General features: G+C 36.3%; 1 protein-coding gene across 2 annotated transcripts in view; it reads left to right on the top strand.

Moving 5' to 3' along the window:
- The window catches only part of LSAMP (limbic system associated membrane protein), a 646,514-nt gene that overhangs the window by 411,208 nt on the left and 218,154 nt on the right, over window positions 1-17,152 (top strand). For both annotated transcript variants that reach the window (XM_047100231.1, XM_047100232.1), the window contains exon 3: window positions 7,439-7,564. In XM_047100231.1, coding sequence (XP_046956187.1) covers window positions 7,439-7,564 — 126 coding nt within the window. The remainder of the gene's footprint in view (window positions 1-7,438; window positions 7,565-17,152) is intronic.

Below are 17,152 nucleotides of genomic sequence, written 5' to 3' on the forward strand. Positions count from 1 at the left end.
TGAACAAACCAGTCAAAAATTCAGGGACATAAAACAATAGTTATTTTTTATTTCTCACAAGTGTGCAAGTCAGCAGATCCAGACTGGGTTTCACTACATGTGACAATGTACCTTGAGTTGTCAGGTTCACAAAATAAAAATATAGGATGCCCAGTTACATTTGTAGTTTACATAACAAATAATTGTTAGTATAAGTATGTCCCATGCAATGTTTGGAGCAATTATACTAAAAAAGTATCTGCTGTTTATATAAAATTCGTATTTAACAGGATGCCCTGTATTTTATTTGGCAATCCCATTTGCCATCTCTCATCCTCCTTCTCCTAGGGCCACCAGGCTCAAATGGGTACATTCTTCTCATGAAAATGGCTGAGGCACAAGACCAAGTGAGTCCAATCGTGCCAACACTTCTCAAGACTCTTCTTGTATTCCCTATGCTTGTATCCTTGGCCAAAACAAGCAGCATGGTCCAGGGATGGAAAAGTGTCTGCTACCCACTTGAAGGAGGGGATAGGCATGGCAAAAGATTTGGATACAGGAAAGATTGAGAATTGGGGACATTAACACAGTCTACCACAAGTTGAATCAGTTTCAACCTCTCTTGAGTCATTCCTTATAAAAACCAAGTTCCAGGGAGGGAGAGTCTAAGTGGCCCAGCTTTGGTCACATGCCCACTCCTTGGCCAAAGGAGAATAGGTCACTTGACTGGCAGTCCCAACAAACCAATGGCAGTTGGTGGGAGGTGTTTTCTGCAAAGGAATACCAGGGTTGTCTTTCCAGACAGAAAAGGGCATGGATTTTGGCAGATCACATGATATATGTCCACTCCACTATGTCCCTGACTTTGCCTTCATTTCCACGTTGGACCAAACATAAGAGATGTGAGACTTACACAAAAGAGGAGAAGGGATGCATTGGAACCTAGAGAATTGTACAAATTATGTACAGGCATGTCTTGGTTCACAAAAGCCAAGGCAGACCCTGGAGCCCTGGAGATATGGTAAAGTGGGTAAGGAAATTACAAGAAGAATGAGGAAGGGCAATAAAATCATGAGTGGCAGAGGCAGATTGACTGTGTCATAATCCTACTTAATACTGTTTCATTGCACGGCTGAAGGAATCCATGTGTACAAGTGTACCTAGATGTTAGTATTATTTTAGAAACTGTCACTTAATTTTCAGTGCATGGAAAAAATGTACATTTCTTTAACACAGAATTTATATAGATTTCAGTGAAAGAATATCACCTATTTAATAATTCAGATTTAAAGTTATAACTATTAGGTGTGGCATATTTATTTATTTATTTAATTTTTGCAGTGGAAACCTTGAGAATTCCTTTGAATAATGAATTTCACTAGTGTCCTGAAAGCAGGGTATCTAAATTATGTTTTTTACTCAACATTTTAGGAGGTGTTTGTCTAATAAACAATTAATTTTGGAACTAGCAACACATAATAATAGTGTGGTGTCCAAAAGATTAATGACATATTTTAATGCACTTTTATAAAATTTCTTGGCATTATAAGTAGGTTTATATTTATATATTTCCCAGAAATATTGCTCTTGCCAGCTTGGTAGCACATGTAGGCTAATTCTGAAAGCCAAAACAATGTATACATTTTATATAATTTAACCAGAGGTATTGCGGAAATTGACTAAAAAACCACGGAGGATTAAAAAACCTAGTTAAAGCTCACACCATAAATCAACTCCAGATGATTTAAAGAGTGCAATAAAAAAAGAAATAAACCATTGAAAGAGAAATAACAAATAGACAGAAGTATTTAACTGATTTTATGTTAAAAAAGAAACGTCTATGCGCAAAAACACTAGTAGAAATCATAAAAAAAAAAGCTCACCAAAGAAATTTAAACCTTTTACAAGACAAAAATGTTCATAAAATTAAGAAGTTAAGAATGAATTGTGGAAACTGCAAACAATATGGCAACAAAAGATCATTTCCCTAAGGTATACAGGCTGTCATTAATCAGTAAGAAAACAAAATAATCCAGACAAATTAGATCCCTGAAACCGAATAGGTTGAAAATATCAAATAAATGGTTCATGACATTACATTTAGGAAAATATAATAAAAGACACTAATATCCTATGAATAAATATTGTTGGGGGTGATGCGTGAGTCAGTCAGTTGAACGTCCGACTCTTGATCTTGGCTCAGGTCATGATCTCATGGTTGTGGGATCCAGCCCCACTTTGTGCATGGACCCTGTTTAAGATTCCCTCTCTCTCTTTCCCTCTGCCCCTCCCCTGCTTTCTCTCTCTCCAAAAAAAAAAAAAAAAAAAAAAAGTTAGGGAATACTCCAGAAGAAAATAAAATAACTACGCAGAATATGTGAAGGCCCATGAGCATAAATCAGTATTACAGTGGTTTTGATAAATAAACAACTTATGTTTACCAATGAAAATAAGATTATCTTGTTAAACAGTATTTCCTACAGTTGTCCTTACTGAGAATTAAAATAGAGCAAAAAATACTATTTGGAACCACTATTGCAAAATGAATATGATCTAGAAGAAGACTTAAGTTTAGGAAATCTATAAACCTTAGGTTTTGATCCTAACTCTATAATTACTTAGCTGTGTGAGTTTTACCCATTTTGTCCCCGGTGTCTGCATCTATGAAATGGCGATAAAAAGAGAATACATTTTACTTCCCAGGATCTTTATAAAGATGTTAGGAGGTAATAGAATAAAGACCTTGCATTGCTGCTTTAATCTTATATTATCAGTAATGGTGTAAATGCAGACTGCATGAATGGCTATGGGAAACTAGAAAGGAACTATTAAACCATTAAACTAAAAAAAGTTACATGTATTTATATATATCCACACAGGGGCGCCTGGGTGGCTCAGTCGGTTAAGCGTCCGACTTTGGCTCAGGTCATGATCTCGAGGTCTGTGAGTTCGAGCCCCGCATCCGGCTCTGTGCTGACAGCTCAGAGCCTGGAGCCTTTTTAAGATTCTGTGTCTCTCTCTCTGACCCTCCCCCGTTCATGCTCTGTCTCTGTCTCAAAAATAAATAAACATTAGAAAAAAAATTTATATACATCCATACAAATATATATGAATGATTCCTTGTAGAAAAGAAAAAAAGAAGTTAAACCCTGAATACATCTATAATTCAAGAAGCTGGACACCAAGTTTATCTCACTTCCTATATTCCTAACATACACAAATGTTTCTGTGCCCCATGGTTAATTTTGTTTTTTAATTATGAGTCAAAAATGTTGATAGTGAACAAGGTCATTAGAGGGGTAGCTAAAGAAATACTGATAAAAGCTGTATTTTACTGGCTCAAAATAAAAGGTTGCTCCTTTCTGATAAAAATTCAATGAGATGACTTACTTGAGCTCAGAAAAGTTTGGGGGCAGGCAGGGATTTTCATTAATTTCTTTTTTCAAACACCCTGTGAGTACCTACCATGTTCTAAGTGCCATGGTCTATACAATTCACTGGTCAGGAAAACCAAGGACTTCTCATCTGCATCTTTCAGTTTAGTGACAGGTACAGGTAAGTAATCCAGCAATGACGATCCAGGGCCATGGTAGAGAAATATAGGGCACAATGGGAGAACATAGGAGGGATGCTTCACTCAATAAGAAGTCAGGAGTGGGGTAGGGGTAGGAATGGGGTGGTAAATGACAGAATAGTCTTCCTGGAAAAAGCGAGAAAACAGGATGACAAGTTGAAACCTGAAGGAAGAAAGGGGCTGACCTCATGAAGGACTGGAAGAAGAATATTCCATGTAGAAAAAATAGAATGTTAAATGCCTTGGGGTAAATAAGCATAGTATATTCTAGGAACCAAAATTATTTGATCTGACTGGATGATACAATGAAAAGGGAGTAATACGTAAGTCTAGAGAGCTAACCAGGGGCCAACCATGGCTTGTGAATTCATGTTAGGAAGTTTGGATTTATCTTGAGGGCAATGAGATTAATCAGAGAATATTATACTCACATTTGCAATTTATGAAAAAAAAAACTTATTTCAGTGTGATGAATGAATGACAGTGAGCCTGAGGAAAGGAAGGCTAGAGGCAAAGAAATTCGTTGTAATGCTCTTGCAGAATCTAACCAAAAAAAAAAAAAAAAAAAGTTTATGGCTCTGGGAATAGGGATTGGGAATAATAGTGAATCTGAGAGAGATTTAAAAGGCATAAGTCACAGAACTCAGGATCCTTTTTATATGGGGGTAGTAAAGGAAAGAGAGCAGTCAAGGAAGATAACTCCTTTTTTTGCCTGGGCAACTGTTTGCATGATGACACCATTCCCCGAGATAGTGAACAAGACTACAAGTGTCACGTAGGAAGGAAGATGATAATTTTGGTTCTGAGTATGTTGAATCTTGAGTATCTGTGATGTATTTGATGAAAATTTAGAATGGTCCGTTGGAACGTAAATGTAAAAGTCATGAGAAAAATCTGAGCTGCAGATACTGATTTGGGAGTCATACATACTATGGCCTTAGCTTCTGAACTTAGACAATAGATAAGATCATTCACAGTGAGTTATATGAAGGAAGAGAACAGTGATCAAACGTTAGAAATACAGATATTTAAGGAACAGGACAAAGTAAGTCCAAAAGCTAAACTGGAAAGGTTGGCCAGAGAGGTGAGATGAAAAACAGTTGAATCTGGCATCTTAGAAAATAAAAGAATGGAAGAAGGTAGTTATGGTCAACAAAATCAAATACTCCTGAGAAAAATAGGATAATAACAAAATTGTTCATAGGACCTAGAAACTCCATGGTTCAAATTGGTGAGCTTCCTGAGAGCAGTTTTTTTGGAGGTTAAGGAAAGAATCCAGATTGCACCGTAGGTTGAAGTGTGAATGGGAGATGAAGATGTAATGTAGAACAATTCTTTCAAGATATTTGGAGACAGAGAGTTTGAAAGTAAGATGGTAACATAGAATTTAGGGAGGTATTTATTTCTGGAACAAATGACTACATCAGATATAAATGCTATGGGAAGAAGCTGGTACAATGTACAAAGAAGTGGAAGATAAGCAATAGAGTGAAACCCATTGGTAGTGACCCCGAGGAAGGTGAAATTCAATGTCAACGTGATTACATTTCTGACTATTGAACACAAGCACTTTCTGAGTCTCCAGTTTCTGAGATCTAGGACCTGAACATATTGCCCTTAGTTAAAAGAAACAGGGGATCCTGGGTGCCATAAAAAAGCAAAGTCCTTGGATATATATTCCTCTTACAAAATGAGAGAAAATTATGAGTAAATTTTATCATAGGTAATAATTCTCTGGGAACCTGACCACTGGAGATCTTTTCTGTTTTGTAAATTTGCATGTTTTTATATTAGGAATATAAAGTCTCCCCCTCTACATTTTTCTTATGAAAACACATTTGTATTTCTTCTTTCTATTCTGTGGCCTGTCTTGCAATTCAGAATTAACCACAAATTGAGTAATATGAGCTCATATAATTATTACATAGCTTCCTGTTGCAGATTTTAGATTGTAGATGAAGATTCCTAGGATGTCTAAATTGTATTCTTGAACACCATCATTGATTTATAGTTCATTGTACTTTTTCTGAAAATGTTCAGAACACTGGCTTATTCAGCTGGGAATTAAAAACTATAAATATTAAACAACAGAACAATTGGACATTCAGGAGCCCCAAGTTCTAAGCCCAGCCATATTTCTTGATGGGATTGCCCTTGACAAGTCATTATTTCTCTCTGTGCCTCATCTTCTTCCTTTAAAACTGGGTATAACCTTTTAGGTCCTCATTGTAAAAGTCTGGGAAGGTATATTGCAAGTCAATGTGTGAATACGAGAGAAAGATCCATTAACCCCAGTAGATAAAAGAGAAACAGAAATCCTATAAATACATACTGCTAAATAATGGCAGTCAACTACATTCCATTTCTGCCATTGGGTTTGCTTTAGAATTACTGGTTTCTACCCAGAAGCCCTGTAAGATGCCATTGTGGGAGAAATGCTAAGGTCATGAGTCCTCCTCCCACTTCCTCCTTGTGGCACTGTGACCTGGTCAGTTGCCCAAGTCCCATCAGTGTCTCCTAACAGAGATCTGCAGCAATCACATGGTTGTCAGACAGCAGTCTCTACAGGCAGAAAATGTTACTGTTTTATTTGTCACCACAGGGCAGGAAGAGAGAGAAAATAAGATTCTTTTATTATTGAACTCCTTAATGCTGTCTTGTTCTCGTCCCTCCCTCTGACACATACTTTCTCAGGGACTGCATAAGCAACTAAGAGTAAAAAAAAAAAAAAAAAGGAAAATCACAGTCAAACCATAAACTCTGCTATTTGGAATCAGTGCATAACCTCTGTGATGAAATTTGTGAGTAATTCACTTTCCACTTAAGCCTACCAATATGAGATCTAATGTTGCCGCCCTGAACACTAATGAAGGAAGTCAGACGGCAGTACAGCTAGCCCTCGGGGACTCATTTTTCACACCACCAAAAAGTAATTTCCGTCATTTTCAGCCATCTGGTAGCCTGGATTGTGAAGTTGAAGTTTCATTCAAGTATTGCTTAAGAGTGTGGGCCCTGGAGTCTTCTGAGATTCAAATCTGTTTTCTGCTTCTCACCGGGCTCCATCTATATTTCAGTTTCTCACCTGTAAATAAAATGCTCATAGGATATCATTTCTTTATTATAATGAGTTACCAATATAATACTTGAAAAGTACTCTACATAGAGCCTTACATATAGTAAATGCTTAAAGTTGCCTATTATTAAATTGTTAGTAATAGTGGTGATGAAAGTATTAGGGGTAATATTATTTTTTGTAGCATCTGTGACACAGGCCTTATTAATTCAGTTTTTAGGCTCTAATGTGCATTATCTAGCCTGTTCACATACCAAGGTGATATTTAGACACTTTCTATTGTGATTAAATGATGGTTTCCTCATGTGGCTAGATTGTAAGTAAACAGGTGTTGCCACATCCTAATAACACAACTATGCAACTCATACTAAATAACACTTTTCCTTTTCCTGACATTTGGAGGTAAGAATGCACTATATTCATTTGATATACATAAGGAAATAAATGTAGGCAGGCACCATTCAGTGATAAGAAAAAATTATTAATATGGTAAAAATGTGCACACTAATAATTAAATAAAGTCTATTCTAATGAAAAAAGAGATAATACATTTTCACTATACTCCTCTGTGAAATTCCTACAATACTTGGTCATAGTGGAGAGATTCTTCTAGTAGTAAGACCCATGCTTTTCATCTGCTGAGTCTCTAAAGAGGTCATAAAGTATCCTGGCTTCTTAACATAAAAATTCAAATGGTTCAAGTCATAAAAGCATCTAGCTCAAGTTTGTTATTTCCAGTGGCATGGACCAGTGCTTCAAACATGGGGTTTTACTGGCATGGTTACATATTCCATTCGCTTTTGTCTTTGCAGTTCCACCAAAGATCTCCAACATCTCTTCAGATGTCACTGTGAATGAGGGCAGCAATGTAACCCTGGTCTGCATGGCCAATGGCCGTCCTGAACCTGTGATCACCTGGAGACACCTTACACCAACTGGTAAGCAGCCCTCTAGCCTTCAAGATACCACACGTTATTTAACATATCTTTGGGCTTCTGAGATTCCATTGGATCAGAAAGGCAAGCATGTATCTGGTTATTAAAGCACTAATAGAATTGCAATAGGACTTATATAGGGTCCTCCCTGGTCTTTGCTAATGTGTTCATCTCTATAAAGTCTACAACCATTTCTTATTTCATTTTTAATAGAACATCACCTCAAGGCAACAAATACAGAAGAATTAAATGCATTAAATGACTTAGTATTATGTCTAAAATGTAGGCCAATTTTGTGCTTGAGTGTCTTGGGGCAATGTTTTGTATGAATTAGATTTAACTAGTCCTTTGCATGTTTGTTTGTTTGTTTTGCTGTTAACTATGGTTTCCTTAACTAAGGTTCCTAAACCTTAACTATGGTTTCCTAATATGTAGCACCTTGTGAAGAAACCTTTCAGGAATAATACAAAATTGTTAGTGACTTCTGATGTCGTCTCCTTGGCATCTGGTTCTGTGAGGGGCATCAGGCATGGACTAAGCTGCATGAGCTCATTATGGGTCCCTACCTATTAATGCAAATTCAGTCAAAGTCAGAAAAATTATTTCCCAGGAATGTCTTCTGCATCCTTCCCTCCCGTTCCAGCACCATCACCATCACCATAACTGAATTTTCGGTCTCTGCTGCTTCTTGAACTTCACTTAAATATTATATCAAATTACTTGGGTCCACTGCATGGATACTTTCCTGCTCTATAGATTACATTTTCTTATATGCAATGCCATGGTTTTGTAAATGACACAGTCTTTGTAGAATAAAGCCTGCTATTTAATTTCTCAGAAAGAGGGGCTATGGATCAATTATTCTTATAAAATGTGATTTATTTTGATAGATAGTCCTCAATTTTAATTGATTTATATCTGATATTCTCTTAAAATTTCCTCATATAAGTATTTAGAGTTCACAACAAAGTCATTTTGGAATGAAAAACTCTAAAAAATTGTGCAAAGCAAGACATACATGGCAACTATCCTGAGGTATTTCTAAAAGGCCAGGATAGTGTTCGCCTAAAGCATCTTTGAAAACTGTATTTTGTGGTTGAGAATACAGGCCTCCATGTCATGTTAGGTCTCAAACTAATTTTTCAGGTGAATTTGGACTAGCCTATGGAATGGTCTCCTTTTTTGACAGCTATTCTTATCAAAGGCTTGCTTCTATTTTCTTAAGGGAATGTCACTCAAAACCCACCTTAATTGTTAATGCATGCAACTTGTCATTTATTGACAATATATAAGAGCAATAAATGAGGCATTTATTTGGAAGATTGAACTCATTTCCTTTCAGACCCATTTTATACTTCACATGGTAAAAATGCATATGGAAGATTGTCTTAAGGGTGAACCTCTGGATATCACACACCTTTCCCTTGGGTTAAATTAAACATCCAGAGCACATTCGGCCTGGATTGAAGTATTTTATGCCCCAATCCCACACCACCTACTCCTAGAATTGCTTTGACTGAATGACAATTTGGTCCTTTCTGGTATAGAATTGCTTTGACTGAATGACAATTTGGTATAAAAACTATTGGCCCATATTTAAAGATGTTATACAAGATATCAATTGAAATCATTGAATTTACTATAATGTTATTTTGAGAGATTGTTCATTTTATTACATAGTTTTCCTTTTGGAAAATATCCCATGAGGAAATTCCTCTTACGTATTTCTATTGCCTTTTTTCTAAGCAATGGTTGGTTTTCTATGAATGAACTCCCTAAATTTTTATAAATGATTAAGAGTTCATGGAATTGACTGTTACTAAACTTAGAGCCAAATTTATTTTGCCCATTTGTAAAAGAATATAGGAAATCATATATAAATTGCATGTTAATGAAGAGGATTTTAAACAAACTGTGTGGGATTTTATGGCATCAAATTCACGTACAGACCATTCTCTTGCTTTCCTCTTGTTTTATTGTCTCACCTTTTCTAATTAATTTAAATATCTATATAAATATGTTACTTATACCCTCCTATTTTTTTGTGGAACAAGTGGTAGGAAGAAGAAGGGAAGGAAGATAGATTATATTCAACTTATAATCAAGAAATGAATTACATTAATAAAAAGACTATTGCTTTTTTGTGTACTACTGACTACGAAGTAGTTGGGTTTTTTCATTTTTTATTTTTATTTTGTCTTTGGGGAGAAATGCTATTCATGACCAGAACCCACAGATGTATTCTTTTTTATCCTTTGAGTTCAGAAAAATAATGAGATAGAATCAGAGTTTCAAGATTTTTCCATGCTGGGCCTAGCAGTTTAGATCTTCATCTCTAACTCTAGTAACCTTTTTAATGATAGTGAATATCTGATTTGAATCCTGAATAACCTGGTTATCCATGGTGTTTAAAAGTCAACAAAACACCATATCTTCCCATGTAAATATAGCATTTACATACACTCAGAGATCCCTAGAGATTTCAAAATCAGCTTGAAAAATAGGTATACTCATAGGGATTTCCAATAGTAAGGCCAGGGGATCAGGAAACTACAGTCTGTGGGCCAAATACAGCCTGCCCCACTTTTGTACTGCCTAGAGCTGAAAATAGGTTTTAGATGATTAAATGTTTGAAAAATATAAAAAGAAGAATTCTGTTTTCTGACATGCAAAAATTTAATATTCATATTTGGGCATCCATAAAGTTTTATTGAAATACACCCATGCTTATTCATTTTCTTCTTGTCTATGGCTGCTTTTGTTCAAAAACAGGATAGTTGAGTAGTTATAACAAAGATGGCTGGGCTTACAAACCCTAAAATATTTTCTATCGGGCCCTTTAGAAAAGTTTGCAGACCGTTGCTCAAGACTATTGCTTGGGGCATAGGACAAGGATTTTCTGCACCAATTTATGACCCCATGACGCTCTGGGGATATCCTCTATTAAGTTCCTAAATACATCTCAAGGGAAAGAACCTTATTCTTCTCTAATCCTTTATCTAGGCCCTGTCTGTAGGTCAAATTCTCTTATGTCACATGCAAAACTAGCTCCCTGCTGCATTCACAGACTCAAGGGCAAACTCCAATTTCCCTTCTAAAGAGTATTAATTTCCAGGCCCATTCTTTCATCTCTTTACATCTGACCTAAATAACCACCTGATCATAATCATATTCCTGCTAACAGGAGAGAAAATTTTCCTTTACTGTTCTACAAAGGAAACTAGTTTTTTTTTTGGGGGGGGTTGGATTTTTTTGGTTTTACGTGGGTTTTCCCCTACTTTCCAAAATTTGGAAACAGGCAGTGATCCTTTTCAGTCTATAACATGAAACCTTTCTTGGAGACACTCAAGGAAGAAGCTCTGCCCTGTGTGACAGTAAAACTGTCTGCAACCCGTGGCCGTGTGAGCAAAAAAAAATCTAGTAGCTTTGTTCAATTATTAATTGTGCCTTCAACAGTATAGAGTGTGACTGCCTTGCAGAGGAAATGTACCTGTAATTAGCTCGACCCCATAGGGGCATCGAGCTATGAAAGGGGGAAGAATCCAAGCAGGGTTCACATGTACCTGATTACCTGTCATTTGATGACATAAGGGGGAGAAAAGGAAGAGGGTGAAAGGTGTATTTTTATGAAGACTATTTATTGCCTCTTAATTTAGTGTTTTTTTTTTAAATTTGGTCACACCATTTTGTTTCTCTTTATTCTGACATTTGAAATTTATTTTTCAAATATGCTGCAAGTGTTTTTAAAGAGGGAAGTTTAAAGAATGGTAAATCTTTTCATATATACAGAATCAAAACATATACCTGACTTAGAAGGATGAGAAAGTGGTTGATGAATTCCATGGTTGCCTTTCTTATGCTTCCGACTTCTTAATTTTTCCATTCTCTCCAGTTATTCTGTATAGTCAAAATGATACGCCACGTATGTGATTGTTAAATGTGACCTATTTTCTCCCTTAATTAAGTTAGACTTTCATAATCCTGTAACTCCCAGAGGGCAATTGCACCGTAACATGTATTTTCTATGGAGTGTTTGATCTCCCTTCTGTGAGTAATGCTGTTCCCATCTTCATTTAACTTTGTTTCTACATCTTTCTTCTCACATTCCAGAGGAAGTCCCTTTCTCAACTGTTCCTCATGTGGTATCAGGGTTGCCCAGGGTTACAGAAGGAGTTTCTATGCATTTTGTTTCTACAAAGGTTTTTTTTGCATCCTCAATAGCTTTCTATACCCGCCAAACTCAGCCACACTGAGGACTTGGTCCTTCAGGCTGAGAACAAATTAGCAGGTGCTGTAAAAATTCTCTTGTCCAAGCCAAAAGCCAGATTTGACATTAATACAGAATATAAAAATCTTGCTTAAGAAATATTTTGTTTTTTGATAGGGTAGGTGGGAAAATTTGTACTGGAAGCTGGTAAGAGACCTGCAGGGAGTCTGGAATCCCATTTCTTATTGGATGTTGGTTTTTATACTTGGTCAGAGATTCCCAAATTTGAATCCTTGCCTGGTGATACTCTTGAACTCCATTAATGCTCTAGCTCTGTCTGTCTTCTAATATTATAGGTTAACCAATTATTAATATATGTAGCTTAGACCCTGCCCTCATGGGTTTGAGAGTACTATGCAATGTTTAACTAAACTTATTTCTTTAAGCTGATTTCCAGAAGTACATGTTGCAAGTAACATCAGCTCTTTTTAGTTAGCACACCAGAATTAGCATGACTTCATATTTCACACAGAGAACATATCTACAGTTCAAGTTTGAGGAAATTCTTTCTCTGGGGTTTTCTTGTATGGACCTTCGAAAAGATTCTTTGAGTTAATCTTGGTAGTATATGGATGTGGAAGAATCAAACCAGTGACTTTGCTCTTGACCAGATAGTGATAATTTAAGTGAAAATAATGATTCAACCTATTATTTTGATTGTATTCATTTGTTTCTTGCATTTAAACTATTTTCCCTTTACAAAGAGCAGAAAAATAAATAAAAAATCTTTCTCTGTTTTCTTTTCAGTATCTTACTTGTATATCAGTTTTAGAGTATGTTACCCATCAACACAGAATAATATCTAGATTAATCTTGATATCCATCTCACAATTTGTACTTTTGGCAAAAAATATTCATAAAATGCTCACTTTGTAAAAGGACAAAATGAAGAGAGAGATAGACATGGTCCGTGCACAAGTGGAGTTTATAGTTCAGCAAGAAAGCAGAGCACTAAACTAATAATTGCATGAATAACCACTTAATTAGATTTTTACAATATAAAGAAAAATTATAGCATTCAATAAGACTATAAAACAGGGCCATATAGCAAAATCTGCAAAGCCAGCAAAGCTCCCCTCAGGGGAGCTTATGCTGAGACCTTAAGGGTGAATACAACCTGACCAAGAAAAAGAGGGGGTGAAAAATATCCCAGGCAGAGAAGAGAGCATATATAATAATTCATTTAGGAATCCAGGCAAGCATCTTTATGTGAAACCATGATGTTAGTTTTTTTTATACTAATGTTTTTTCTTTAAGCATATATATATTTTTTACTTTTAAAACTATTCCTGTTTTCTCTTTCAAAGAGCATAAAAATAAACAGAAATCTTCCTATATTTTATTTCCAGTACCTTACTTGTGCATTGGTTTTAAATATACAAAGTAGTATATACTGGTGTATATACATGTTCCCAGTGTAGCAGGTATACAAGCAGTTATTTATGTGTGTGAATGTCTTAAATTTAGGTAAGAAACAAATTCTTTGCCCATGCAGGTGATTCCATAATAGCCTAATCAAGTAAATACAAATTCTTTCTCAGTAGCCTTAAAACAATTGGGTAATTTAGAAAATGAAGACTCTAAAATGTAACCACATGATCACTGGCCTCCAATAATAACTGGAGAGACTCATAATAACTGACACTGGCAACCTTTAAACCATGGGAAGATCTCTACAATCAGATATGCTGGCCATTCTGATAGTGTTGGACAAATGCTGTACCACCACCTCAGCACCCCAGTCTTACCCTACCTAGATTTGTCATCAGATGCCCAGCGTACTCTTCCCGAAGAGAAATGAACCACCCTAGATGTGTTCTTGGAGGACTAGCTTGGATTTGAATGCTCCAGGACATTTTGGAAGCATGGGTTATGAAGGGATAGGTAGCTTAACCACAAACTTTGCACAGGATCTAGGAGAACAGAAATAGAGTCCACATCTCTCAAACTCTCGCCATTTCATATATTTGTTGCCATTATTCCAAACAGTCTGTTTTACAATTTAATAGATATAAAGATAGAATTTGTCCAAAATTATTATGAGAATTAAGAGAACATGTAGGTAAAGTTCTTAGTACAGTGTCAGATATTATTGGTATTATTTTTATTTATTTTAATTATTAGTTATCTATATATACCAGCTTTATGTAGTGGTAACTTGGAGGGAGACTGGCAATTTGAACACAACCTCAATCCCATCTTGATCCATTCAAACACAACAATTGAGATTTTTTTTAAATGCTCTTTCTCATCCAAATTGGTCTTAATATTTTATTTCTCATATTGTGTTACATTACATTGCATCAACATACCAGTTGTGGTGTTCCTTTTTTCAAAAGGACATGACCATATCTTATTAGGGAAAGATTTTCTAGCATGCCTTATTGATGTCTTCATTCTTCTCCTGGGGACAGTTTTCCTAGGGTCTGGCTATCTAATGGCAAATACCTTATTTGCTGTAGCTATATAGAACCTATACCTTGTGAATTACAATGCTTATTATTTTTTTTTACAAAACTCTTGTTACGGGTGATGATTATACCATAACACCAGAAAAAAAAAAAAAAAGAAAAGAAAACTATCTACAGTGTTCAGGATTAAGCTATTGAAAGTAACAGCAAGGCTGCACAATAAAAATAAAACAAAAAGAAAACAGTAAATTATAGTTGGGGGGGAAGCATATTAAAATGATCAGAGTAATCATAAAATTGTTGAAATGGGCAGATAGTAGTATGGTGAAATTCATCAAGTTAAGTGTAGGTTGATTTACTTGGGAGCCAAACAAACTGCTATAGAAGAGCAGACAATAGGACTGGCATTGTATTTGATAAGGCTTACTTATCCAAGAAAAAGTCAGGGTAAGTTGTATAATTAACTTTGGAATCTTGACTGTGAATGTCAGCTAGAGTCTATCCTAAGATCCCTCACGAAGTGTCAGAATCTGACTGATTTAGGTCCTTGCTAAGACTGGCAATCCTGGGTCCCAAGAATCAAGGCATTTACCCCAGGTGGTCAGAAGCAGAGAGGTCAGAGGACAAGTTCAAAGAGATGCTAAAGGTAAGAGATACAAATTGTCTAAGCCAGAAACTTGAGAGTGATCCTAGACTCTTTCTCTTTCTTTTCCCCATCAATAACTCATTTGACACATTGTTTTGATTCTACCTCCTTATTGGCTATCAATCCATTCCTCTTTCCCCATTGTCATTGTCACAATATAGATAAGCCAACATTTTTCTCACCTGAATTTCAATAGTTTTCCAGTTGGACCCCTTGCTACTAGACATTTCCCCCTAAAACACTATTCCTAAATGTAAAATTGGTCAAGTTAGTTTTCCTACCTAATTCCCAAATATTCCAATGCCTTTGGGATAAAGTTCAAACTACTTAGCATAGCCTTAAAGCCCTTCATCCAATTTCTCCTATGACTAGGATGGGGCCTGAAATTCTGCCTATCTAACAAACACCCAGGTGTAATATCGTTGCTGCGAGTCCATGCACCCCGTGTTAAGCATCATCTTGGATTTTGAGATCAAAATAAATTGGAAGATACTGGAATGTATAATAGCCTAGCACAGGGAAACACCTAGGTAAGTCCCACAATGTATGCACTATTCACCAAATATTGTTACAATGTTTTATATTTTAAGTTCTCTGTTCCACCCCAGAAATTCAGACATGATTCAGAGAATAATAAAAATCTCTGTAGTCTTGAGAAATAGGATTGATCCTTGCCTATCAAGGTTGGACCATGATCAGCATTATATTGGAGCTTTATAGAAATGTAGAATATTGGGCCCTATTCCAGACCCACTGAATCAGGATCTGCATTTTATCAAGATCCCCTGGTGGTTTGTGTGCACATTAAACTTTGAAAAGCCCTAGACTAGTGGTGAAGAGTCTTTCTTTGTATGCAGAAAAAGCTTCTTTCCTAAATACATAAAGTGTAGAAATGAAAGAACTTTCCTCACTTTCCTACAAATTAGTAACCCTAAATTTCACCCATTTCTTTCTTCTCTCCAAATGTATTTCTACCAAGAAACCAGGGGAAAAAATGATGTAGGAGCAAGGGTGGTGTTAACAATACTGAGCCATTGAATATTTATCACTTGTAAAGGAGAGTATCTGATGCTTTACCTACCCTATCTGATGCTGCTAAATATTGCAGGAAAATGTAGCCTGGTAGATGAAGAAATACTGCCTGAATGACAGGAGCCGCTTTTCTTATCATTTTTTATAATGGCTTTATCTGCAAAATGTGGACAATATTATGTGCCCTGCCCGCCTCCTGCTGTTGCTTTGGGGGATCAAATGAGATCATGAATACGAAAGTAGTTTGAAAAGTGTAAGTTTCTCCACAAATGTAAGCAATTAAGAGAAAGAGTGAAGTGGTGGAAAGAATGAATACAGAATTTAGAGTCAGAAAATCCTGGTTCAGGTCTCTGCTCTCTACCATTTACTTTTTGGGGGGTTGTTAGGTAAGTCGTTTAAGCTCTCTGCTTTCCATCCATAAAATATAAATATAATGCTTGCTCACCTGCCAGAATTCATATGTTGTCTCCAGTGATATAATGTATATTGAAATGATTTATTAGTGATAAAGCATTATTCAACTGCTGGTTGTTATGACTGTTATCGTAGATTCTGCAAGGCAAAATACTGACTTTAAATCACAGTAGTCATTTTTGTTATTATTTGGATAGTAGAAAGGACTAACTGCAAGAATATGAAGCACTCTATTTGACGAAAATAAGTAATAAAACCGGAGTCTCTAGATAGTCTAAAGCAATGGTTCTCAGACTGTGGTCCCTAAACCAGCAGCATCAGCATCACCTAGGAACTTGTTAGAACTGCAAATTATCAGACCCCCCCCCCCTGCCCCCGCAACACCAGATCTACATGAATCAGAAAATCTAACCCTAGTGATTTGTAGCTTAACAAGCCCTCCGGGTGATTCTGATGCACAATAAACTTTGAGAACTCCTACACTAAAAATATGCCTTTTTTGAGATAGGACTGTATGCTATTTTTTACCAAGCATGAGTAACTTGAGATTCTTTCTGTGTGATAATAAATCAATAAGGAATGTTTTGACGACCTGGTGTGTGTGCGCGCGCGCGTGTGTGTGTGTGTGTGTGTGTCTGTGTGTGTGTTGTAAGTATGGTGTGCATGTTTAAAATCATTTGAGGGGCACCTGGGTGGCTCAGTTGGTTGAGCATTGGACTCTTGAGTTCAGCTTAGGTCATAATCCCAGGGTCGTGGGATCGAGCCCTATGTTGGGCTCGACGCTGAGCATGGCACCTACTTGGGATTCTCTCTCCCTCCCC

Source organism: Lynx rufus, unplaced genomic scaffold, assembly GCF_022079265.1.
Source record: "Lynx rufus isolate CCGP_SWC_20201006 ecotype Redwood Valley unplaced genomic scaffold, mLynRuf1.p SCAF_5, whole genome shotgun sequence".
Classification (NCBI taxonomy): Eukaryota; Metazoa; Chordata; class Mammalia; order Carnivora; family Felidae; genus Lynx; species Lynx rufus.